At 46.5% G+C, this 26171-nt stretch overlaps 1 protein-coding gene across 2 annotated transcripts in view; it reads left to right on the top strand.

The window, feature by feature from the left end:
- The window catches only part of DUSP27 (dual specificity phosphatase 27, atypical), a 40920-nt gene extending 23861 nt beyond the window's left edge, over positions 1-17059 (top strand). For both annotated transcript variants that reach the window (XM_032291511.1, XM_032291512.1), the window contains exons 4-7: positions 1455-1549; positions 5215-5446; positions 7766-7983; positions 13715-17059. In XM_032291511.1, the coding sequence (XP_032147402.1) occupies positions 1455-1549; positions 5215-5446; positions 7766-7983; positions 13715-16551 (3382 nt within the window). In that variant the 3' untranslated portion in view covers positions 16552-17059. The remainder of the gene's footprint in view (positions 1-1454; positions 1550-5214; positions 5447-7765; positions 7984-13714) is intronic.
- The last annotated feature ends 9112 nt before the right edge of the window (positions 17060-26171 follow it).

Raw genomic sequence — 26171 nt, 5'->3', positions numbered from 1 at the left:
GGATGATGATACCACATCGTGCTGTCCCTGATGTTGCATAGGCAGGTCTGGCCATGTCTTGGGCAGAGTCCCAGACTACTTCTTTCTCCTGGCAAGAGCACTGGCATTGCTGACATTGAGCACACCATTCTCCCTAGGGTGGACTCTGATGTTGTGGATGCACAGGAGAATTGTTCTGCTAATCAGTTCAACTGAATTCAATCTCAACTTGTCTCAGCTCAAGTTAGCTTTGTTCAGCTTATCTGGATTCTGCTCCACTCAACTGTACTCAGCTGAATTCATCCATGCATCTAGGCTTCTAACAAGCATTTCTTAAGTACTTACCTGTCAAAGTCTGCATTGAGTCTGGGAATCCAGCTGGGGTTGCTTCCACCAACCAATCCACCTTCCTGTTCTAATCTAAATGGTATCTGTGTATTGTGGAGAGAACACTGGACCTACAGCAGGACTACCCTATATTCTCAACTTAGCCCTGCCATTCACTTACTGCTTTGGGTAATTTTCTTAACCCTAGGAATAAAAATAATACCTAATTTTTGGAGAATTTGTCAGAATTATATTCACAGAAGGCACCCCAAATGGTATCCATTAAATTCCCCCCTCTCTGGACCTAAAGGAAAGACTAAGCAGAAAAAAGAAAATGACCCAAAGGTCATCTGAACACCTGAAGAACAGGACAATTCACTAGAAAGGTGTTTACTAGTGAACTATGGTGTGGTCCCACCCCACCACCACAGTGCAGTCCTAAGTCTTGTCTCTGCTCTAGATTCTCCACGTTCTTAAAGGTCTCTTTTGACAACTGCACTGAATTATTTTTGGGAAATTGCCTTGATATTCACCCAAGTTACTTTTTTGCATCTGGGCTCAACCTGACTCTTGATTTCTTGTGCTCAGAATCAGTACCTGTGCATTCGAGTTCATCTTTAGCATTTCACTTGGTGCTGTACCAGTCCTTTGTCATCAGCCTATTCCCTTGCAAAAAGGGAGAAGTAATGGAGAACAGAGGGAACAGAAAGAGTGGTGCCAACCTATGCAGTCCAACAGTCCAGCAGAAGACTGGCAGAGGCACAAGAAAGGACATCCTGTAGGCTGATAGCAGAGGAATAGGAGACAACATTTTTAAAATGAGCAGCAAGACATTCAGGAAAGTGAAGCCATATAAGGGTGGGTTTCCCCAAGCTCAGATGTATGCTCTTGCCTCCACAGCATAGACCACCATGTCATTAAACATCATATACCATCAATGCCAACACTGACCTGAAAATAGGTGGGCATCTGAGCCACAGGATACCCAGTGTTCTTTATTCTTGGATCCTTAAACTTAGGAAGGCGTTGCCTTGATCGCTCATTGTTTCCCACTTGTTGCTAGAATCGGAACCAGATCTCTCATCTAAAAGAATGCCTTCAATACAGATGCTGCAGGCTTATCTCACACAAATGTCCTCTTCCCTTAGGTATTCCATGGTCTCAGATGCAGAAACAGAAAGCATTTTCATGGAACCCATTCACCTCTCCTCAGCCATTGCAGCCAAACAGATCATCAATGAAGGTAATGCAATGAAAAGTTGGGTGGAATCACCAACTGGATGATCCTTGAGGTGGGGGGAATTGGAAGATGTCAGTGTGCCTCTCAGGAGCTGCCCGTCACATTAGGAAGAGCAGATCTTCAGAAGGCAGTTCTGCCAACCCACCTCCTCAACTTTGATAGGACAGAAGTGGAAATAATTATGTATCAGTGTGAACAGGGACAGCCAGGGAGGCAGCACCAGTCTGTCTCTAGGGCCTCTTGCTCAGTTTTTGGTTACTTCAGGGGTCCTGAGGTGGCTTATGTCAGAGGCACAGACCTGAGAGCCCAAGAAATGGCCAGGAGCATACAGAGGGTTCTCATCCAAGGCAGTCCAGACCTAGACCTGCACATCTACAAGTGCTTAAAGATGCTTCAAACTGAAGGATGCATGGGAAGGAGGGAAAGGGTTGAGTGGGGAGCGATGTTAATATTTACACAGTAAAATTTTGAAGCAGGCAACATATTATTACATTTCATTCAAGGACACTTGCCTGGATTAGATGGATTTTTGTTTCCAGTCAATTTTAGGTAAACAATCTTTTGCAATTTCTTTGTTCCCCTTGCTTCTCCCTTCTCCCTGGGAAGCCTCACAACTCTGGTGAGATATGGTGGAGTGGGACAGGTGCACGCTGATGAAATAGGGCTCAGCTGGCCTTTGGGCTTAATCTTGCACCCATTGCTGGTGGCCACAAGCCTTTCCTTGGTCTTTCATTATGAGAATCACATGCTACTCTTTGTCCACCCTAACTCTGGTCCTTTCTTGATCCCCTGATCTGTTTAGGTCTCCACCAGGGTCTCTAGAGGACATCTGGACCTCTTGAACACTTCACATAGAACCAGAAATTTGACTTGTTGTTGCTGACTGTTCTGGGCACTCTAGGAGGCCCCATCTTCTCAAAGACCCACCTGCTTTGGGGGATTTTTTCTTCTTTTTCTTCCATACATGGGGTCTCTGTTATCTTGCTCCAAAATATCTTGCCCCAAGATACCTTGCCCCCAGACACAGGCAGTGTCTTCACCTTGGTCCAGTTCTCTCTGAATTGCTTCCAGCACCACCTCGCTCTGGAAAGTCTTTTCTTCCTCTTCTCTGGTTGGAAATTTCCCTAACCATCCATTTGGCATCATCTCTGCTTTGTGCTTCATTCTATAGGCCATTCTCCAGGCTTTGGTTCTTGCTAAGTAGAAGTACAGCTTTAGGAATTGTGGGGAGAAAAAAAAAAACATTTTCTCTCTTTGAAAGCTTCACTTTCAAGTCTATAGAATGCTATGGACATTCAAAGTCTAGTTTGAAACCAAAAGATGTGCAATGCCTTTTTTTTTTTTTTTTTTTTTAATCCTGGGTCTTTTCTATTCTTCTCTTCTCTGGGGGCATCAAACCTAAGTTTCATTAGCCTTAGTGGCTGAAGGGCTGTAGGGGAAGAAAAAACAATATATTAGAGAGAAAGGAAAATGTATCAGGTGATATTTCAAAACATTGCTGTGCTCACTAGTGATCAAAGGAGTAAAAATGTGTGTTGAAGATCCTTCCATTTTCATGAAAGTCGGCACATGCCACACATCCGAGAATGTAGGGGAGAAATGTGTGGGCTTTACTTTCTGCTGAAGAAATGTCAGGTAATAGAAAGAAATTGATGCAGAGATAGAGGCAAACTCTACAGACGCTGAAGTGTGCGCCAGAGACCTAGGGAAAGCAGGAGTTGCCGTGGGGGTGAGGAGCTGGGACATTTGTATTTAAACTGAAAAGAAGTTGAAACAACCACCTGCTAGATAAATAGCTGAGGAAGACAATACTGTGTATTTTAATGAGGTGTCAGGAGTCCCATTTTTTATATGTAGTAAGGGAAGAACATCTAAGTAGACAAGGGAAGGAGAGGGGCTGCATTTGCTAAGAAAGACCCCAGGAGAGCCAGGGGAGAAAACTGGGTGGTGGAGAAAATAGGAACACTTCATCTATTTTTAAACAAAATAGAGCTCTGGGATTGTAGAAGTTTTCTTCTTTCTGCTTTTGAAATGGAGATCAGAGAACATTTAGAACTGAGCCCTGGCCGGCCTGGTGGCTCATGCCTGTAATCTCAGCACTTTGGGAGGCTGAGGCGGGAGGATCACCTGAGGTCAGGAGTTCAAGACCAACCTGGCCAACATGGTGAAACCCTGTCTTTAAAAAAAACAAAAATAAAAATAAAAATAGAACTGAGCCCTGATGCAGGGATGTGGGGGCCCCTCAGGGTGGTTAGAGGAGGGAAAAGAGAAGGGAAATGAAATCCTGAGCCCCAGGCAGAACCCAAGCTCCCAGGATTTGTAGTCCATGAGCAAGAAGCCCTGCTTACAGACCTCTGGAGGAGCAGATTACATGAGGGGCTGGGCCAAGTCTAACTTCCAAATGTGGCTAGACTCTCTCCGCATCAGCCCCCACCCAAAAACTGCCCATCAGGGAAAAAGATGGTGGCAGCAAGAGGCTATGAGAAACACAGAAGGCAGATATGTCCAGCTTTTTTCTCTCTATTCAGTAGTTTTAGCTACCACATGAGAGGAGCGATTTTGTTCTTTCTTACTTTTGTCTATCTTAAAGAAAGAAAACATCTTCCATTTCCCCAAATTTGATAAACTGTGAGCAAATATATTATTAGAAGAAGATATTCACCCCAGATGTGGGTGAGTTGCGATTTGAGTTCATTTGGAGTTTGAGTCCTGTTTTGAGACTAGAATGAGAGCTCATGGCCGACCTCTGCCACCTATCTGTGGGTTGGGAGGCTGAGAATCATAGGTGCTTCCACTCTAGTAGGGAGAAGAAGAAAATACAAGAAATAAATAAGTAAATTAGATGTATATTAGAAGGTAATATTGCATGAATTACTGCTGAAAGTTTTACCTTTCCCAGGGTTATTTGCAATCCATATGCTAAAGAGTTAAACTAACAAAGAGAATTTTACTATGAATGAACACCATTCACTCATTTAGTAAATACTTCTACCATTTTTTTTTTTTTTGAGACAGAGTTTCGCTCTTCTTGTCCAGGCTGGAACGCAATGGTGCACTCTCGGCTCACTGTGACCTTCACCTCCCAAGTTCAAGTGATTCTCCTGTCTCAGCCTCCCAAGTAACTGGGATTACAGGCGTGTGCCAACACACTAGGCTAATTTTGTATTTTTTTTATAGAGATAGTTTCACTATGTTGGCCACGCTGATTTCAAACTCCCAACCTCAGGTGACCCACCTGCCTTGGCCTCCCAAAGTGCTGGGATTATGGGCATGAGCCACCACACCCAGCCAGTAAATACTTCTGAACATCCACTTTGTACTGGGCACTGTGGGAGTTACTAAGTATGGACCGAAATACACCTCGTACTTAAGGAACTCGGTCTAAAAAATTATCAGCCAGCTTCAGAGAAGCATGGGAGAGAGTAAAAGAAATTGGGTCCCCTTCACCCACACCTATACACTCCTCCCGCTGACCCTGATTACAAGCATCCAGGCCAGTGCAGCAAGTGCCCTGGGCCCAATTAAAGTCCTTCCTGGGAGATCCTGCTGGCATTCAGTCCATGCCCAGAATCCTGGCAGCAAACTGGCCAAGAGCATGTTCTCCCCAGGAACAAGGAAGGCCATGGTGTTCCTAACTCTCTCATGAGATTGCCTCCTGTCTCCTCTAGAGCTCAAGCCACGGGGGGCCAGAGCAGACAGAGAGTGTCCAGGCATGCTGGAGTCTGCTGAACAGCTGCTGGTGGAGGACCTGTACAACCGCGTCAGGGAGAAGATGGATGACACCAGCCTCTATAATACGCCCTGCGTCCTGGACCTCCAGCGGACCCTAGTTCAGGATCGCCAAGAGGCTCCCTGGAACGAGGTGGACGAGGTCTGGCCCAACGTCTTCATAGCTGAGAAGTGAGTCTGACTGCTCTTCATGACCCTTTGTCCTATGTTTCTGGTTAGTGCCTGAGACAGACGAAATTCCCCCGACTTTCACCAAGGGCGTCCATAGGTCCTTGCAGCACAATGAGGCTGCCTAGCCACTTACCCTACCCCGGCCCGGAAAAAGACCCCTCCATCCACCTGCAGTCAGAGGTCCCCAGGCAAAACGCTGGCATCACTGCTTATCCTTTACCCTCTTGCCAGGACTCTCTTGTCCCTCAAGAAGGCCTTCGCTGGGCCTCCTTTTTTGCCACAGTCTTGCCACCTTCATCATCTCATGATATCTGTAACAACCACAGAACTGGACACTAGGAGCCACTGACAATATTGACATGCATATGTACACAGGAAAATGTTCACAATACAGTAAGAAAGAATTAGATTAAAAGAGAATACATGTCCAGTGTGCCGCTAATCAGGCCATAGATGTATGTCTACGTGCGTGCATGCTTTTGCATAGACAATAGCTAGAAGGAAATGTGATAAAATGTTAACAATGTTTCTCTCTGGGAGGTGTTTTTACAAGTGGTTTTTATTTTCTTCTTTAGATTTCCCTTGACTTGGGCAGGTTTCCTAAAGTAGACATTGTTTTTATAATCCAAAAACGATTATTTTCTAAAAGTTTATCAGTGGTTTCCAGAACAAAAGCAACTCACTCAGGTCCTATTCCTTTAGGATGCCACAGCATAATTGCTACCACTAGGTTAATTAGTGAAACGAATTTCTGCTGATTCATCGAATACTTAATGAGATGTTTTCCCAATGTAATTATCCAGATATCCAAAAGCAAAGGAGGAAATTTGGGGCCTCGGGGGAGGGCATAGGGAAAACAGCTTGGAACAGTGGGTCTTACCTTCATCAAGGAGTAATCGGTTGCCTAGAACTTGATCCTCAGAGCTGGACACCAAGTCCTAAGTGATCTTTAAATACATCTTCAGATCCAGGAGCATTCACCTCATGGCCACTAAGGACCCAGGCATCCAAGTACTCTCAGCTCAAGGCTTCTGTTCTTTCTCGAACAACCCTGTCCTCAGGGCCTCTTCAAACTAAGCTACACTTATTCAGCTACAGCAAAAAGAGCTCTGAACTAGAAATCTAAAACATTAGCTCTTGTTTTGTCTTTTTCTCCTTTCACAATTTTGGGAAGTTATGAGTTCTCAGATGGATTTTTATAATCTTCTTCTTCTTCTTCTTTTTTTTTTTTTTTTTGAGACAGAGTCTCGCTCTGTCAACCAGGCTGGAGTGCAGTGGCTCTGTCTCGGCTCACTGCAACCTCTGTCTCCTGGGTTCAAGAGATTCTCCTGCCTCAGCCTCCCAAGTAGCTGGGACTACAGGCTTGTGCCACCACACCCAGATAATTTTTTTGTATTTTTAGTAGAGATGGGCTTTCAACATGTTGGCCAGGATGGTCTCAATCTCCTGACCTCGTGATCCACCCACCTCAGCTCCCCAAAGTGCTGGGATTATAGGTGTGGGTCACTGCACTTGGCAATTTTTATAATCTCCAAATGGGAATAAAACTAGTTTCCCTGTCTGCTTCTTAAGTTTATTTTTAGGCTAATGTAACATAATGCATGTAAAAGGATTTTGAAAATTATAAGCATGCCATATCAATGTAAAATACACTTAATTTGGCTGGGTGTGGCGGCTCACCCCTGTAATCCCAGCACTTTGGGAGGCTGAGACGGGCGGATCACAAGGTCAAGAGATCAAGACCATCCTGGCCAACATGGTGAAACCCTGTTTCTACCAAAAAAATACAAAAATTAGCTGGGCATGGTGGTGCGCACCTGTAGTCCCAGCTACTGGGGAGGCTGAGGCAGGAGAATTGCTTGAACCCAGGAGGTGGAGGTTGCAGGGAGCCATTGCACTCCAGCCTCGTGCCTGGTGACAGAGTGAGACTCTGTCTCAAACAAAAAAACAAAAAAAAACACTTAATTTTATTATTTGTGCCTGCCACTTTTGTGCCTTGATGAACGTCCATTCCCAAGGCATGGGGTTTTAAACTTGAAGTCTCTGGACCATTCAAAGGTTTCCTTATACATCACTCTTGTTGGCCTCTTCATCTTGCCCTCTCTTGCTTAACTCCCTGTCTCTTCTCTCTCTTGCTGAGGCCAAGTCATCAACTCTTTCCATAACATTATTTGCAGTGATCCCCAGACACCAGGGGGCAGAAAAGGAGGCACTTGCCCAGCTGAGACCCCAGACCAGCTGAGGCAGGCTCGCCATCACAGTGGTGATGCACCTTTCTAGTTCCAATTCTGGCAAACATGTCCTTGCCTCTTCCCCCAGGAGTGTGGCTGTGAACAAGGGGAGGCTGAAGAGGCTGGGAATCACCCACATTCTCAATGCTGCGCATGGCACTGGTGTTTACACTGGCCCCGAATTCTACACTGGCCTGGAGATCCAGTACTTGGGTGTAGAGGTGGATGACTTTCCTGAGGTGGACATTTCCCAACATTTCCGGAAGGCGGCTGAGTTCCTCGATGAAGCGCTGCTGACCTACAGAGGTGAGAGGGGTCTGTCCGCTCCAGGCTGCTGGACTTCCACGAGGGGAAAAGCAATGTGGGGAATGTTATGAAAGCCTGATTAGTTTGCGTGTCTGGGGGGTACATGTCTTAAGAAGGCCATTTTCTCTAAGAAAAGGAGGAAAGACAGGATAATCATCCACCTGGTAAGTAATTACTGAGTGCCTAGCATGGGCCAGGTACCATTCTAGGCACTGTGGTAAAAGACGCAACGCTTCCAGCCTTTGACTCTTACACTGTAGTGAGGGGAGAGAACATGAAAAAAAGAGAGAAAAATGTCAGATGGTGGTAAGTGTGAGGCAGAGACTAAATAGGATGGTGTGCTAGAGTGACTGGCCAACTCCTTGGAGAGCATAGTGGAGAAGGCCTTCTGACAACGGGACATTTAAGCCAAGTGACAAAGAGCTAGCATGGGAAAACTGGAAGAAGAGCATTCCTGTGGAAGAGAACTAGTAGTGCGAAGATCCGAACGTGGGAAGCTTGGTGTGTTCAAGCATCAAAGGCCAGTGTGGATGAAGGTTGGAGTGGCAGGGCCCCCCATCAAACAGGATGCTAAATGCCAGGGTAAGAAGTTTGAGTGGCACCTTGATCTGACTTATGTTTTAGAAAACTCCCTCCCTCTGCCTTGGAGAACAGACCAAGTTGGGATGGTGGAGAGTAGCGCTTTGGGGCTGCTATTGTTATATCCAAGTGAAAGGTGACATGAGACTCATCTACAGAGGTCATAGGCCTCAAGGAGGAGAGGTGGAGCCCAGGCAATAGAGCCAGCAGCCTGACTGGGAAGACTCCAGGATTTGGTGTCCAGAAGCCTGGGTCTGAGTCCGGGATTTGCTGCACTGTATATACGAAGGGACCTTGAGCCATTTCCTTCAGCCCTAGGAACTGCAGTTTCCTTATAGAGAACAAAGACAAAAATATCAAATCCTAAAATTGCTGTGAGGAATAACATTTTAAAAATGCACGAAAATAACCCCCTTGGGACAACACCTGGCACCATAAATGCTTCAAAAATTACAGCCATTGCTATAATAATATTGCTCATGATTCCTGGAAAAAGGGCATTGCCTGTCACCACCAATGGCCAGGATGGGTAACTTCTAATGGAAATTACAAACACACATGTTTTCCTTTTAAATTATTTTTAATTTTTATTTTTAGAGACAGGATGCAGCTCTGTCCCCTAGGCTGCTGGAATGCTCACTATAGCTTTGACATCCTGGGCTCAAGAGATTCTCCCATCTTGGCCCCCCTAAGTGCTGGGATTACAGGCATAAGCCACCATGCCTAGCCAAATATACATATTTTAAATATGTATGTGTACGTGTGTGTAAATTACATATATAGGTATGTATGTGTATATATATACACACATGTATATATATACACACACATATGTAAACTGTTTTCTCCTCTTTTCAATGCTTAAAAACGCTTTCTTTTTAAAATGTAGGACGTTTGAGCAGGGTGGGATTGAGTGGGTCTGTCGGTTGTCTGCGGCATAGGGAGCGTGTCCCACCTCGCTTGCTGGACCCGGGAGCACCGACCGACCGACCTCGCGGCGGAGCGGATGGCGCTCGGTAGCTAACGCAGGTTGACACGGCCACGGGCCGGCGGTCCCCCGCAGCATCCCAGTGCGGATGAGACAGATCCCAGAATGTGGAATGCATACCAGAAGCGAGAGCCAGCCTTGCGGGTGGAGGGAGGAAGAATGCGCCCAAACGCGGAGGCGGAGGCGGTGCCAGGAGCCTCGCGGGCTCAGCAGGAAGTTTCCTGTCGCGGCTGTAACCCAGGCGCAGCCTTCCCTGCAGCATACCCACTACCCAGGAGCACTGACCAGGAGCCAGCGCGCCAGCTCCGCCGGGCTGGAGACCGCAGGGTGTCCAGATTCCTTGCAGGCGCCGGTGCGCGCTGCGGGTATCTCCTCCCGATTCAGTCTCAGTCTCCCTGCCAGGCAGCTAAAGGCCCTTGTTGTTGCTGTGCTTGTTGCTTTTGGGGGTCGTTCCTACTCCACCGCAGAGAGGTCATAGCCTCTCTAGAATTACCCCGCTGAGCCTTGGGTCCTGTGGCTTCCTCTACTCTAGGTTGCTTGGGAGTCAGTGCCTACGAGAACAGCGAAAGAAACACTGGGCGCTGGCGTTTTACATGGTAATCACAAAGAGCCCACGAGGGGGTGTTGTTATTTACATTGCACACACTGGGAAGTTGAGACTCATGGAAGATTAAGTGGCGACTTGGCATGGCGCACGGTGCAATAATCAAGATTCTCTTGGTTGCTAGTGGGTGGAAACCAACTGAAACGCCTTCACAAGCAGCAAAGGCATTAATTCTGAAGTTGCAGGAAAGAAGCCACAGACAGGAGCCTGGTACCCCAGACAGGCCTGGGACAAGAACTAGACAGTCTAAGGACTCTTGGTTTCCCTCTTCTTTCTCTCTCTACTTCAGAGAGCAAGTGGCCATCCACAGGCCTGACATTAAACTAGCTAATTTCCTATCTCAGTCTCATTTTCAAATTTCCTGGAGAATTTGTCAGATACTCGTCCTTTTTGTACCCCGAGTTCCATCAACAGTGGCAAGTGGGGTGGCTTCTGGGCAACTACTATTTATTTTCTGGGATGTGGAGAGGGGTAGGTTCCGAGGAAAGGGAGGATTATGAATTGGGAGAGTATAGCATAATTGCCTCCCATATAAAGGCATACTGAGAGTGCAGATAATTCAAACCCAGGCTTGCTCAAGTCTGATGCTCTTCCCAGTAGCTGTACTCTTAAAAAAAATTTTTTTTTGAGACAGAATCTCACTCTGTCACCCAGGATGGAGTGTAGTGGTACTATCTTGGATCATTGCAACCTCTGCCTCCCAGGTTCAAGTGATTCTTGTGCCTCAGCCTCCTGAGTAGCTGCAATTGCATGCATATGCCACCACTGCCCAGCTAATTTTTGTATTTTTAGTAGAGATGGAGTTTTACCATGTTGGCCAAGCTAGTCTCAAACTCCTGACCTCAGGCGATCCACCGCCTTGGCCTCCCAGGGTGCTGTGAGTACAGGCATGAGCCACCACACCCGGCCTCTACTTTTCAAATTTTGAAAACAGGAACCCTTTTCACAATCAGCGCTGTTGGTAATCAAAATGGTAACTCTGCAAATTAGAAAATCATTACCTTCCTCAAACCATTTTGTTGTTGGAAAATTTTCATCATAACGCAAGTATGTTTTGATACTTTGATTTCGATGTGAAGAGGCCTCCTAGAATTGTGCAGAGAAAAATCTATACAGCATCAGCCTGCCTCTAACAGAGAAGACAGAGAATCCTGTTGCTGCTCTGGGTGAAGATCCCTGAGTCTCACCCCCCACCCATCCTCTCTCTTGTCCCTCTGGCTGCCCTTGAGGCTCCTCAGAGGAGTCCCAGTGTGCTAGGAACACAGCATGGAAAAACGGCACCCTAACCTGGTCTCCACCAGACTGAGTCTAAGTAATATTTGATGCCCCTATGAAGAAGACTGGCTGGCCATTTCCTGAAGTGTCCTGAAGAGAGCTGGTCTGGTGATTCCATCTCCAAAGAAAATGAGTGAGACTTTGAGACTAGCTACAGTAGACAGTAGCCTGGTCAGATAGTTAAGTGGAGGTCCTTGCAAGGGACAGCTAAGCCCTTGGCTGAGGGTGAGAGGAGAAAAAAACAGGTGCTTTGGCAGATGCTCCTTATGAGGCTTTTGCTCTTTGTTTTTGGAGACAGAGTATCGCTCTGTTGTTTAGGCTGGAGTACAGTGGCACAATCTCAGCTCACTGCAGCCTTTGCCTCCTGGGTTCAAGTGATTCTCCTGCCTCAGCCTCCCGAATAGCTGGAATTACAAGCATTTTATTGTTTTTGTATTTTTAGTAGAGACAGGGTTTTGCCATGTTAGCCAGGCTGGTCTCAAACTCCTGGCCTCAAGTGATCCACCCACCTTGGCCTCCCAAAGTGCTGGGATTACAGATGTGAGCCACAGCACCCTTGTTTGTTTATTTTTGAGACAAGGTCTCACGCTGTTGCCTGAGCTGGAGTGCAGTGGCACAATCACCACTCACAGCAGCTTCAACCACCTGGCCTCAAGCAATCCTCCAACCTTGTCTTCCCAAAGTGCTGGGATTATAGGCATGAGCCACCACGCCCAGCCTGTGGCTTTGACTCTGCTGATTTACCTCCCTCTAGTGGCTGCTGGCTCTTAGCAATAACACCATTCATCACTACTGGGCCTCAAGTCCCCCGAATTTTCTGTCTCTGACCTCCCGTGTGACAAAGACATGACCCTAACTGCTGCAAAGATATAATAATAAAAGAGTCCCTCCCATCCCACATTGTCAGAGAGGATTTTTAACTGATTTAGCCAATATCCCCAAAGACTGTTGGCAAGTAGATGGATGACAGCAGGGAGGAAGGTCTCCAGCGGTTCCAGTATGCATTTTAAACAGCTATTACAATGAAGGCATAGGAGACATATTTGTCACGTTCGTGACGGACGCAGGGCCGAAAGGGAGGCCAGCAGCAGGTAACTGGTCTGTTGAATGGTAGAGTCAAGACTCGCAAAAGCTTCTGTAGGCTATAAAAACAGACATCTACTAAAAGATGTCAGTAAGAATTTGTAAAATTATCCTTAAGTTTAAAAATGACTGCACATTAAAAGAAACATGACTTAATTGAAGTTTTAAAAAAAGTTTTACAGGTTTCAGTTGATGTAAAAGATAACTTGAGTTCATTGTGTGACATATCCACCCACACTGCAATCTTAGATGGATGGGATCAGGAAAGCCCCAGTGACCCAAACAAGGGTGGGGAGGGGCCTACTCTACTCTATGTGGGTCAGTCCGAACCTGAAATATCTTGCTCCATCCTGAATACAAACTCCAGAACAAACAAACAAACAAACAACCTGATAATTCAAGTTTTGACCTGGAGGAAAGTAGCTAGAAGAGTAAGGGAACATAAGAAGTTGTTCAAATAATGTTTGAAGGACTCAAAATAGCCAGAAAAAGAAAAAAAATATTTTCGGATGAATATGATAGCCATCTTCTTAAGGATTTTTGTTTAAAAGCCCTGTTTCATACAATGTATTCACAGTTGACTTTAGAATGTCAGAGCAACAGTACTGGATGTTTGTTACAGTAATTTATACTTTTCCCTAATGTACGAAAAAAAATTTGAAGCACTAGAGTGATACAAAAATGAAGTGAGTTGTATCTACATGTCCAGGTAAGCTAATGAGCTCCCCATGACTGGAAGCATTCAGCAGTGGCTGGATGACAGCTGTGACAGGTGATCCAGCATCAGGGATGTTGTAAAGGGAATTCTCAGGTTTAGAATGTGGCTTATGATGCTTCCCAGCACCAAGATTCTATTTCTCTGTGATTCATTCATCTTAGCCTCTCATTCCTTTTCTGCTTTATCCTCCTCCCCACCTATTTTTGTATTTCCCCTCCCTGTGATGCTCAGTTTGTGAGGAGAAAGTAGAAATGCACTGCAGTGTTTCAAATAGAGGCCCATCAGGGACTGTGGGTCTTCCATGTGTAATATGGGGACAGTGATGCTCAGCCCTTCTGTGTCGAGCCGGGATGAACTTCAGAGGCAAAGTAAACACCTTCAGTGCGGCACGTTAAAACAGCACTTACCAAAGAAAACAAACAAACAAGAACGCTACAAGGGAGCCACTGTAAGTACATCATTTTCTCTTGTGTTCTGTTTTCAGGGAAAGTCCTGGTCAGCAGCGAAATGGGCATCAGCCGGTCAGCAGTGCTGGTGGTCGCCTACCTGATGATCTTCCACAACATGGCCATCCTGGAGGCTTTGATGACGGTGCGCAAGAAGCGGGCCATCTACCCCAACGATGGCTTCCTGAAGCAGCTGCGGGAGCTCAACGAGAAGCTGATGGAGGAAAGAGAAGAGGAGTATGGGCGGGAGGGGGAATCAGCTGAGGCTGAGGAGGGTGAGGGCACGGGGAGCACGCTGGGGGCCAGAGTGCATGCCCTGACGGTGGAGGAGGAGGACGACAGTGCCAGCCACCTGAGTGGCTCCTCCCTGGGGAAGGCCAGCCAGGCGTCCAAGCCCCTCACCCTCATTGACGAGGAGGAGGAGGAGAAACAGTACAAGGAGTGGAAGAAAGGGCAGAGCCTCCCCTCGGGCAAGGACCCCCAGGGTGGAGGTGGCAGACGCTCAGCCTCCTCTGGCCAGGGTGGGGAGGAGCTCCAGGACGAGGACCAGGACGAGGACGTGGAGAGGATCATCCAGGAGTGGCAGAGCCGAAACGAGAGGTACCAAGCAGAAGGGCACCGGAGGTGGGGAAGGGAGGAGGAAGAGGAGGAAGAGAGCGATGCTGGCTCCTTGTTGGGGAGGCGGCGGCGCACGCTGAGCGAGAGCAGCGCCTGGGAGAGCGTGAGCAGCCACGACATCTGGGTCTTGAAGCAGCAGTTGGAGCTGAGCCGCCAGAACCAAGGCGGGAGGCGCCGCGCAGACTCGGTGTCCTCGGAGAGCACCTGGGACGCGTGGAACGAGAGGCTGCTGGAGATTGAGAAGGAGGCTTCCCGGAGGTACCACGCCAAGAGCAAGAGAGAGGAGGCGGCGGACCTGAGCTCAGAGGCGGGGAGCAGGGTGCGGGAGGACGACGCGGAGAGCGTGGGCTCTGAGGCCAGCTCCTTCTACAATTTCTGCAGCAGGAACAAGGACAAGCTCACTGCTCTGGAAAGATGGAAGATCAAGAGAATCCAATTTGGATTTCACAAGAAAGACTTGGAATCGGGAGACAGCAGCAGTGAGCCCGGTGCAGAGGAGGCAGCCGGGGAGAAGAAGAACCCCTCCGACATCAGCCTGACAGCCTACCAGGCCTGGAAGCTGAAACACCAGAAGAAGGTGGGCAGTGAGAACAGGGAGGAGGTGGTGGAGCTCAGCAAGGGGGAGGACTCGGCCTTGGCTAAGAAGAGGCAACGGAGGCTGGAGCTACTGGAGAGAAGCCGGCAGACGCTGGAGGAGAGCCAGTCTATGGCAAGCTGGGAGGCAGACAGCTCCGCGGCCAGCGGGAGTATTCCCCTGTCTGCGTTCTGGTCTGCAGCCCCCTCGGTCAGTGCTGATGGGGACACGGCATCGGTACTCAGCACCCAGAGCCACCGCTCCCACCTGTCTCAGGCTGCAAGCAATATAGGAGGGTGCTCAACCTCCAGTCCCACCACACCCCTGCCTAACCTGCCAGTGGGGCCTGGAGACACCATTTCCATTGCCAGTATCCAGAACTGGATTGCCAACGTAGTCAGCGAGACCCTTGCTCAGAAGCAAAATGAAATGCTGCTGTTGTCCCGATCGCCGTCTGTTGCAAGCATGAAGGCAGCTCCAGCAGCCAGCTGCCTGGGGGATGACCAAGTCTCTATGCTCAGTGGACAGAGCAGCTCCTCCTTGGGTGGCTGCCTGCTGCCTCAGAGCCAGGCAAGACCCAGCTCTGACATGCAGTCTGTGCTGTCCTGCAACACCACACTGAGCTCGCCGGCCGAAGGTCCCAGGAGCAAAGTGAGGGGGACCAGCAAGCCCATCTACAGCCTCTTTGCTGACAATGTGGACCTAAAAAGACTTGGCCAGAAGGAGAAGGAGTTGCAGAAGGAGCTTAGGGAGAAGATGTCTGAGTACAAAATGGAAAAGCTGGCCTCAGACAATAAACGCAGCTCCCTCTTCAAGAAGAAGAAGGTCAAGGAAGATGAAGATGATGGTGTGGGTGACAGGGATGAGGACACTGACAGTGCCATAGGGAGCTTCCAATATTCTTCCCGCAGTAATTCCCAGAAACTCGAAACAGACACATCGTCCTCACTGGCTGTCTGTGATCACTATGCAAGTGGCAGCAGAGTTGGCAAAGAGGTGGATAGCAGTATTAATAAGTGGCTTAGTGGCCTCAGGACAGAGGAAAAACCTCCTTTCCAAAGTGACTGGTCTGGAAGTTCTAGGGGGAAGTATACCAGATCATCCCTGCTCAGGGAGACGGAGTCTAAATCCTCCAGTTACAAGTTCTCCAAATCCCAGTCAGAGGAACAGGACACCTCCTCCTACCACGAGGCCAATGGCAACTCTGTAAGAAGCACTTCGCGGTTCTCATCGTCCTCCACCAGGGAGGGCAGAGAGATGCACAAGTTCTCCAGGTCCACGTACAGCGAGACCTCAAGTTCCCGAGAGGAGAGCCCAGAGCCCTACTTCTTCCGCCGGACCCCAGAGCCATCAGAAAGGGAAGAGTCCCCAGAGCCACAGCACCCAAACTGGGCCAGGTCTAGGGACTGGGAAGATGTGGAAGAGTCATCCAAGTCAGACTTCTCTGAATTTGGAGCCAAGAGGAAATTCACCCAGAGCTTTATGAGGTCTGAAGAAGAGGGAGAGAAAGAGAGGACGGAAAACAGAGAAGAAGGGAGGTTTGCCTCTGGACGGCGGTTCCAGTATCGGAGAAGCACTGACAGGGAGGAAGAGGAAGAAATGGATGATGAAGCCATCATTGCTGCTTGGAGACGCCGGCAAGAAGAAACCAGGACCAAGCTGCAGAGAAGGAGGGAGGACTGAGCTGGGGAAAAGCTGACAACACTGAAAGAAACCACTTAGCTTAGCATAGGGCTCAGGGCATACATTGCCACCACCCATCAAGAAATGAGGATGCAGAGAGGATCTTCCGAAGGGGCAGAGCCAAAATGAGAGGTACCAAGCATAAGGGCGGCAGAGGTGGAGTAAGGAAGAGGCAAGGACAGGGAGAATCATCCATATGAGGTCTGAATGCTGGACTGATACCGTTTTCTCTTGCCCAGCACCCTCTAAGCTTTGGTGTTTCATTTAATGTAATTGATACTGTTCATCACAGACTAGAGGGGTAAGCTTGGAAAAGCATTGTAGTTTGTCAGAGATTCCAGTTTACATCCAGAAAGGCCATGAACATAGAACACTGTTTTGTCTGTAGAGGTTTTATAATGAGACCCAGAAAGTCTATCCTGTGGCAAGTCTGACCTCTCCTGGGAATGCTCAATTCTGAAATTTTTAAAAATGTTTTGAGTCTCCATTAAAATGGTATGTTGGCAAATAGTTCTTCTTTATTCTGGTCATGTTTAGATCTTTGGATATTAGAAGAAAACCACTTTAAAAGACACAAATGTGTTATCTGAGCCAGTCTCACCTTGTTTCACAAAAGCTGTGCCTCTAGACAATGCCATCATCACCTCATTATAAAAAAGAACAAACAAGTATTTAGCCTATGATACAATACAGCAGGAGACCATACTAGGAAAACCCTTGAGAGTAACAGAGGGAACCAGAGAAAGAGAGAATGCGTTTTATTGTGGTGAGAATATCAAGATGTAAAGTAGAGAGAAGGCCTCTCTGAAAGGCAGAAAAACAAAAACAAAGCATGGGGAGAGAAGAAAATAAACCCAGTAGAAGGAGATGGAGACATGTTTTTGTAAAATCTAGTGGTCATCTTTGCTCCTTATTCCTAGAAGGATCATTGGGTAATGCAGTGGGTAGTGCACTTGATTTTTCCCTGCAGTCTAAGTGGGCTAAGTTGGTGAGAATCTTATCTTTTGTTCCCAGGGCATTTCTTCCCCTAAACCACAGGTTGAGTTGCCAAATCAAGGAGACACTTTGAGAACTTTACAGCAATGATTGATGAACTGGTTTCTACAGTTCCTTTCAAGCTGCAGCACCTTGAAGGATTTGAAAACAACTATGTGCTGTACAGGGGTCTGCGATGTCTTAATCAATCAAAAAATCCAATTCAGGAGACACAAATGGTGATGAAATGATTAATAAGAGGGAAGAAGAGTAAGGAGTAATGCACCAATGAGACAAAGAGTAAGTGATAATTATGTGATCACTTTTTCTAAAAACGGAGTTTCATGGGACATGGAGATTATGTAACCTTCCTATGTAGATTTGTTCAGTATCACATATTTCAAAGAGCACAGAGATAAATATATCAAGACAAACAGGAGCTGACTTGAACACAAACTCAGAATGCCACATAGCTGCTGTCAAAGCAACTGAATTAATTTTCTTGCCTTCCCTCTATCACTTTAGCCCACAGTTCAGTTGCTAGTGGTACTCATTTCTCCTTCACTGATTGAGGTGGGGAAAAGAGGACTTGGGGAGAAAAAATACTGCTCAGTCTTTGTCCCATTTGCCCCTTTTTCTTCCTTGGTTCATCATTAATCAATCTCATCCCCTAGTTTCCAGTACCCAATGGGTCATTCTCACCACAGAAAAAGGTCTTATTAGCCTGGCATGGTGCCGTGTGCTTATAGCCCCAGCTACTTGGGAGGCTGAGATAGGAGGATCACTTGAGCCCAGGAGTTTGAGTCCAGCCCAGGCAACATAGCAGGACCCGATCGTTTTTTTTTTTTTTTTTTTTTAAAGTGTTGTTCTAATACATCCCACAGCAAGAAGGCTGACTGTGGTCTATTTTACCTTCTGGGAGAGCTCTCATTTCACTCCCACAGAGAAGTGTTTGATATAGGCACAATTAATTGGGTGTCTACTCTAGGAGGTTGACCTTCTGGAGAGAAGAATGGGAATATCCTTTGATGGGTCCCCTGTGCCCACCCGTAAGGAGCCAATTAGCTCTGATCTCTCTATACGTGTCTTTTTGGTTTTTTACTATAACTAACAAAATATATAAATTGATCTCACTCATGTCAAAATACACAAGCAATTAAAAAAAAAAAAACAAAAAACTATTCTTAGTCAATCTCAACTCATACCCCACCTAATAAATGTTGAACAAACACTTCAATCACATTGGTTTGAAGAGTCACTCCAATTTTTCTCCAGCTATGGATGTGAGTCTGGGGGAAACAGACCATGGAGACCACCTAGTTTGCTTTTAGTTGAGCTCTGTCTTAGGCTACAGGGGCAATAAAGGCCCCCGTGGCCCACAAGTAGACCAGCTGGGCTCACCAGAGGAAGCCAGATGGCTCAGAGTGAAGCCCTCAAGAAATGCCTTTGCGCTCTGCGTCTCCAAAGATAGCTGCCTCTAGATCCTGTACTCAAGGAGGTGTCTGCCAGATAATTAAAATTCTGAATTCAACCTATTCCTGGAGTTTAGAGTATATTTTAGAAAACCACCTCAGTAGAAAATGTGTTGGATTTATCATGAACTTGAAGAAATATCTGGAATTTGAAGCGTTAGAATCCCAAGGGTGACTTCTGTATGCTACCTAACCTAGCGTGTTAGGTTGCAGGCCAGCCTTCCAGTCTCTGAATGACAATTAAAGATATCTCAGTAAAAGCCCTCACAGGAAACAGATGGCACACTCAAAGTGGTGACTGATAAGAATTTAATGCAGGGACCATTTACAGAGGCATAGGAGGGGTCAAGGGAGCCAAAATGAAATAGTAAAGCACCCACGTACTAGCAACATTGATACCATCCTAGCACTGAAGGGACAAAGCGACAAAGCTGTTTCCAGAGCCCAGCAAGAACCATCGCCATGGAGAAAGCCACCTGACAACCTGGCAGAGGAGTAAGAACAAATGCCCCAGCCCTTCTCTGCTCCTGGTTTTCTGTTGAATGCTAGTAACTTCTATGGACCAAATCTAACTGGAAGAAAGTGGGTAGGAGAGCCTACTAGTCTGGAGAAAGACAAAAAGTAGATCTGGAGGCAAACAGAAAACCACCAGCACAGAGGTCAGTGTGTTTAAATGGAGAGGCTGTCTCCATAGGAGTCTTTCCATTGATGTTTGTCTTAAATGACCAAAACCACTATACAGTGAAAACAAAATTGACTCCCTGTTAAGAATTTATTAACAGGCTGGGCGCGATGGCTCACGCCTGTAATCCTAGCACTTTGGGAGGCCGAGGTGGGCAGATCACTTGAGGTCCGCAGTTCTAGACAGGCCTGACCAACATGGTGAAACCCAGTCTCTACTAAAAATACAAAATCAGCCAGATGTGGTGGCGCATGCCTGTAATCCCAGCTACTCAGGAGGCTGAGGCAGGGGGATCGCTTGAACCCGGGAAGCAGAGGTCGTGGTGAGTGGAGATCATGCCATTGCACTCCAGTGTAGGCAAAAAAAAAAAAGAATTCATTCACAATTCAAATAGAGTTTCAGCTACATAAAACCAACTATCAGAGTCAGTGATTTTGTTTTACAGAAAGAAAAAAGAGGAAACTGATCTGAATTACACCTGAGCCCACTCCTGAGTCATAGAAACAGTTCGCTAGGAGAAAACTCCCACATTACTCAGTGCAGAGAATCGTGCACTGAAAGAGGCCCTACAAGATGAATATCCTGCTGAGACTTCTGAGGTGAGGGCTGGGTAAGAGAGAGGGGAATTTTTTTCTTCATCCACAGATAAGCCCCTGGAGAAAATGAGGTATGTGGGGGCTGTGAAGAAATAAGAAAAAGGGTGTATCAGGCAGCATCCCAGCAGGAAACAGAAGGCACACCCAAATTAGGGTGATTCAAAGGGGGCGTTTTCTAAAGGAGCTATTTACAAAAAAGTGGACAGGGTACAGGGAAACCACCAGGCACAGTGCACTCTCCAGGGCCAGAGGTTATGCTCCTAGGCCTGGAGAGACCCGGGATGAGCTATTACTGGGCCTCTAGAGACACCAGGGCTAATTGAGGGGGCAGTCTTAAGAGCTGAGACCTTGGATCTAGGGAGCCAGCCTGATGTGACCCCACAGCGAAGGAGCCAGAGGACTTTAGCCACTCTGACTCCAACCTCCAGCCACCTCCCCCCAGGTCAAACCCAACCAAACCCATAAGGAAGCGAGTTGGCGCGTGCACTCCATTCAGTCAGCCCTAGGGAGTTCCCGGGAGGGTGGGGAGAAGGGCGGATGCAGATCCAGAAGGGCAAACAGAAGATACACAACAAGGGCAAAATTTCAGACCGAATTGACGTATTGTTGGTGCTGGGTTATGAAGACCCTGCTTTTAGTGTCTGGAATATTGCCAGAAGAGGAAATATGGATTTTTCTGGACTCTTAAAACTTATTTCTTGTGTTGTTTGGGAGAATTATCAACCAATGACAATTGAACAGCTAGTAAGCTGCCTTAAAGCGTGCTACACAGAGTTGCCTTGAAGAATCTTCAGTACAAATCTATACCTGTTCTTAGGAACATCTACTCTTTGGGGTTCTGAGTCAAGGCTCATCTATTTTGTGAACCCTGCAACAAGCCTTCCCTCAGCTCAACTTGTCCTGCGAGATGCCTGCCATCTGTCCCAGGTGCCACACAGAAACCGCCTTCCCCCCGCCCTCCCATACACATACACAAGCAAGTGAATTTCATGTAAAACCTGTATTTGAAGTCACATTGTTCCCCAAAATACCTGCCAGATGTAGCGTGAATTCATCCAGCCATTTTGCCTCATAGGGGTAATTAACAATATTCTACCATTTTAATCTCATGGTTCCAAACACTCCAGCAGTCATTTTCAGACACTGTGATCCTCACAGCATCTGTACGCAAGGTGTGCATACAGATCAGCTGATGCGGTAGCCAGGCCACCCCACTGCCCGCCATTCAGATCCTGAGTGGAAGTCCCTCAGAGCAGGGAGCAGACCAGCTTGGATTAGCTTCATCTGTCTCTAGGCTCCTGAAGGCAGAAGTTGGATTCACCTTTGGTGGCAACGAAGACAGTGGCCTCAAACCAATCATTCGATTCCATTTAGCTCAGCTTGATAAACGCTTCTTGAATGTCGACCTTGCACGAGCACTGCACCCCAGAATATTGTGGTATCAAGAGAGCATGCTACATGGAGTCATGGAAGGTAGAGATAATCTCAGGTAAGAGAAAGGCCCAGTCCCTCATAAGAAAGCATTTTTGAAAAGTTGTCTGAGTTAAAGAACTCTCAAGCTATCTGGGTCTGAACTTAGTAGTGTGTCAAGTATATCAGAAGAGCATCAACCATTCACTCTTGAAATCTCACAGTCAGCTTTGACACCTCCCTTTGCCTCTTCCCTGCACCTGGGCCAGGTAATTCTGCCCACAGCATTAGCCCTCTTCATCCGTTATCACTACCACCTCCCCAAACCAGATCTCCTTTACCTACCACCTGGCTCCTGCAGTAACCTTATTAGCCAGTTCCAGTCTCACCCCCTTTCCATCTACTCCAGGACCAAATTAATTTCCCAAGATCCCAATTCTGGTTCTTCTTCCTCTGCCTAAGAACTCTAACCATTTCCCCTTACCTATGAAATGAATCTTAAATGTTTTCCCTTGGCATTCAAGGACCACTCTCCCCTCCCTTTCCAGCCCTACGGCATTACTCCCTTCGTGCCTCATCTTCCGGCCATGTGTGAACAGTACACCATTTGGACACTCTTCTGTGCCCTTGCTCAGGCTTTTCCCTCTGCCTCAGCTTTTCCACCCCAACCTACTTGCCCCCTGCTGAGATCCCCCCGCCCTCCAAGGTTCTTCTAGGAGCTTCTCTATTAAACCTCTTCTAGCCGCCTTGGCCACACGAGGCTCCCCCTCCCCTGCAATCGCATTGCACTTTGTTTATGTCTAGCCATGCTTACCACAGTCTGCTTCTTATTATAAGAATTTGGTGCATAAGGATAAGAATGTCTATCCCTCAGGATTATTGTGGGGTTATAATTAAATAAGACATTATTTTAATGTGCCTAGATGGCTCATAGCATTAAGCAGAATTCAGTAATTGTGCACTGTTGTATATAATTCTATAATAATTGTCAGTTATTATGGACACAATGTGGTGCAGTAGTTGAGAACACAATTTTGTAATCCAATTGAAAAACAACTAACGCTTATATTAAATGTTTACCATGTGCCAGGCGCTACACCAAGAGCTTTTGGATTAGCTACTTTGTTTTTTTCAAAATCCTATCCTTTGTTTACCTCATTTTTTAAGCACACTAAACACTGTGCTAGGCTCTGGGCATTCAGCAGAAATCAAAACAAATCAAACTTGCCCTTAAGAAGCTAACACTTTTATTAAGGGAGATGGGCAGTAAACAAATAATTTAGAATATTTGAAATATTATTTATCTGTTTTGGCCTGTCTGTCTATTTCTCTGCCTCTCCCTACTAGAATGTAAGCTCCATGGGGGGAGTTAGTATTCATTGCTGTATTCCCTGGAGCTAGAAATCACGCCTGGTCTAAGCAGGACTTGCAGCAAACATTTGCTCTTGTTCAAGACAATAAGCACAATAAGTGCTCAGAAGGGAATCATCGGGTTAAATCTGATAGATAACAATGACAGATGGGGTGTGGTGTTAAGATAGGGCAATCAGGGAGACATCTCTAGGAGGAGGTAATATTTTAAGCTAAAACCTGGAGAAGGAGAAGGAGCCAGCCAAGCAAGGACCCAGAGCTGAGACTGGGAAACTGATAGGGACACTGAGGCTTAGGGAAGTGAAACCACAAATTAGACGAGGCCATATGGCTACTCCATGTCAAAGCCAAAATTGAAATTGACAGTCTGATTTCAGAGCCCACATACCTTAGTGGGTAGGTAACATCTGTAAAGTGCTCAGGACAATGCCTGGCACATAATTAGTTGCCCAATAAGCTATCTTTTACATCCTCTGCAGCATTTTAAGTTTTAAATTATTCTTGTTTTGAAAGCATAGAGGTATTGGTTAGCTAATTAATTCAGCATGAATCATATTTAGGACCCAAAGAAGTCAGTTTGTCTAGTTTCAAAGTAATCATTTTCCTTTTTACAAAATTTCTCATGAGTGACCAGGATGGTTAGGATGTGAGGGGATAGAGACCGTCACAGCACACTGGAGGTTGGAGGGAATTCCAGGCAACTTTGGGAGGTGCAAAAATTTAGCCAGCTGCTTGGAAGAGTAGCCCCTACTACCCCTATGGTGACTGCTGGGCCGGAGCTACTGAAAGCATTTCTCTCCAAGCCGCAGGGATGCTGCAAGTGCTTGAGTACAGTCGGTGTTACCAAATGTCCATGCTCTGAAAGGCATAGAAGAGGCTGGGGTGGAGCAGAAGGGAGGGAAAAAGAAAGCAGCTCCAAGGGCCATCATGGTAATAATTGGTCCTGGCCCTGCTCTGTGCCATGCCAGCTGCAACCAGCCTGCAGTGACCTCATTCACACGAAGCTGCTAAGAGCTGTTCTGGGGGAACCAGGCATTCCTCAAAGGAACACAGAGTAACTAAAACTTCCGTGGCAAGCAAAAGGGCAGACAGCAGGCATGACTCACTGCCCTTTGCAGGACATTGAGAACCTGTGGTTTAAATGGATCTTGCTTTTATTAATGTTTCTTAAACAAGAATGCAATGCAAACAAGCCCTTAAACAGGAAGACAAACCCTGGTGGCCCCAGAGAGGGGCAGAGCAAAAGAGGCCCCCAGAATTTGATCACTTTTCTTTTTGGAATTCCATTTGGAAAGCTGATTGATCACCTCTCAGCCAGGTTCCACTCAACTCTGCTGAACAATACAGCAACTCTGCAAAGCAGTATTAATTCCCCCTTGTTACAGATGGGAAAACTCAGGGGGGTGCTGTGGCTTGAATGTTTGTGTTCCCCAGAATTCATGTGTCAAAACCTAATCCTTAATGCCGTACTAAGAGGTGGGGTCTTTAGGAGAAAATTAGGTCCTGAGGGCTCCAGCTTCATGAATGGATTAGTGCCTTCATGAAAGAGGCCCCAGGGATTTTGCTTTCTCTTTCTGCCATGTGAGGACACAGCAAGAAGGCACTATCTGAAAAGCAGAGAGCAAGCCCTTACCAGACACCAAATATACTAGTGCCCTGATCTTGGACTTCCCAGCCCCTAGAACTGTGAGCAATACATTTCTATTGTTTATAAATTACACAGTCTATGGTAGCTTGTTGTGCAGCATGAATAGACTAAAACAAGGGATTAAGTAATATGCCCAGAATCACATAATGAGGAGGGAAGCAAGGATTTGAACCTAGCTATATCTGATTTTAAAGCCACCTTTTCTACCACACCATTTTGCCTTAAAAAGATCTATACCCAGGGAGAGATTAAAACTGCAATTGCAGAAAAATCTGGAATCAGAGTGCAGGGCTGCTGATGGATTGGCCATTCAGAAGATACAGTCCCTGAACAAAGCCTGTGCTCCAGTTGGCCTTCCTCCATCCTCCATGTTAGCCGTCTCACTAATAAACAGTCCTGTGCGAAAGAGTGTCAGGAAGATGACAAGCAGGGAGCCCCCAGGGACTGCTCTTAAATAGGAGCTTTACTTAAAGGACGGGATGTTCAAAGAGGTTAAGATTTCTGTGCACTCTCTCTTCCTGACTCCCAGGAGAGAAGCTTTCATTCCAGGGAGTCACAATATTTGTGCGTCTTTCAGACAGCGTTCTCTTTTTAAAGCTGCACAGTGCAGGTAGTTATGTAGCTCTCGATTTATTACAAAGGCTGCTGGTGTGGGGAGCAGGGAGGGGAATGGCAGAGAGCTGGAGGAGGGGAGTTTCAGCAGGCTTTTTCTGGGTCGAGGCAAGATCTGTTCCCAGATCTATTCTGGGGTGTGTGTGTGTGTGTGTGTGTGTGTGTGTGTGTGTGGAGAGAGATATTAGGCAAATTACTTGTCCCAACAGTGCCTCTCAAACAGAAGCTAAATTGCTGCCTGTTATATAGCAATGGGGTCAGGATGAAAGAGGACTTCAGACAAGGGCAAAATTTAGACAATTAGGTCTAAAAGTAGACCTATTAATTATCATTATTAATATATTTTATAGATATTTTCTAATACCTATTATTAATATATTTTAATAGGTATTAGAAAATTTTAACAGGTACTAAGAAATATCTATTAAAATATATTAATGACAATAATTTGAGATCTTCCATAAAAGATCTCCCTTATCAGCTTCATTTTTACTCTTTCTTTCATTGGACAAGCATTCATGGGGTACTTCCTATGGGATGAGAATTGTTCTGGGTGATGGAAATGCAATGTTTTCTTCTGAAGCATTCCAATGCAAGTCTAGTGAGTTTGTTAACAAAGAGAGATCCGCAGAGCCCAGGGGCTACTTCGGCTTTAAATCCTAGTGTTACACTCACTCCTTTGAGTTAAAGCCTCAGCTGCGGTTAAAAAGTCTGTGAATTAGGGATAACTCAGTAGCATGGATTAGCCAGGATCTCTTTGAAAAGAGGACACCCAGACAGTAAGTTTTGATGGAGGAATATCAAAAGGTCCAGGAGCCTGCAAGTTGTTCCAGAGGAGTAACAAGGGTAATATG

The sequence above is a fragment of the Sapajus apella genome, unplaced genomic scaffold (genome assembly GCF_009761245.1).
Source record: "Sapajus apella isolate SASKATOON/1434 unplaced genomic scaffold, GSC_monkey_1.0 scaffold25, whole genome shotgun sequence".
NCBI lineage: Eukaryota > Metazoa > Chordata > Mammalia > Primates > Cebidae > Sapajus > Sapajus apella.
Note: the sequence above shows the minus strand (reverse complement) of the source record. Positions and strands in the feature narration are given on the sequence as shown.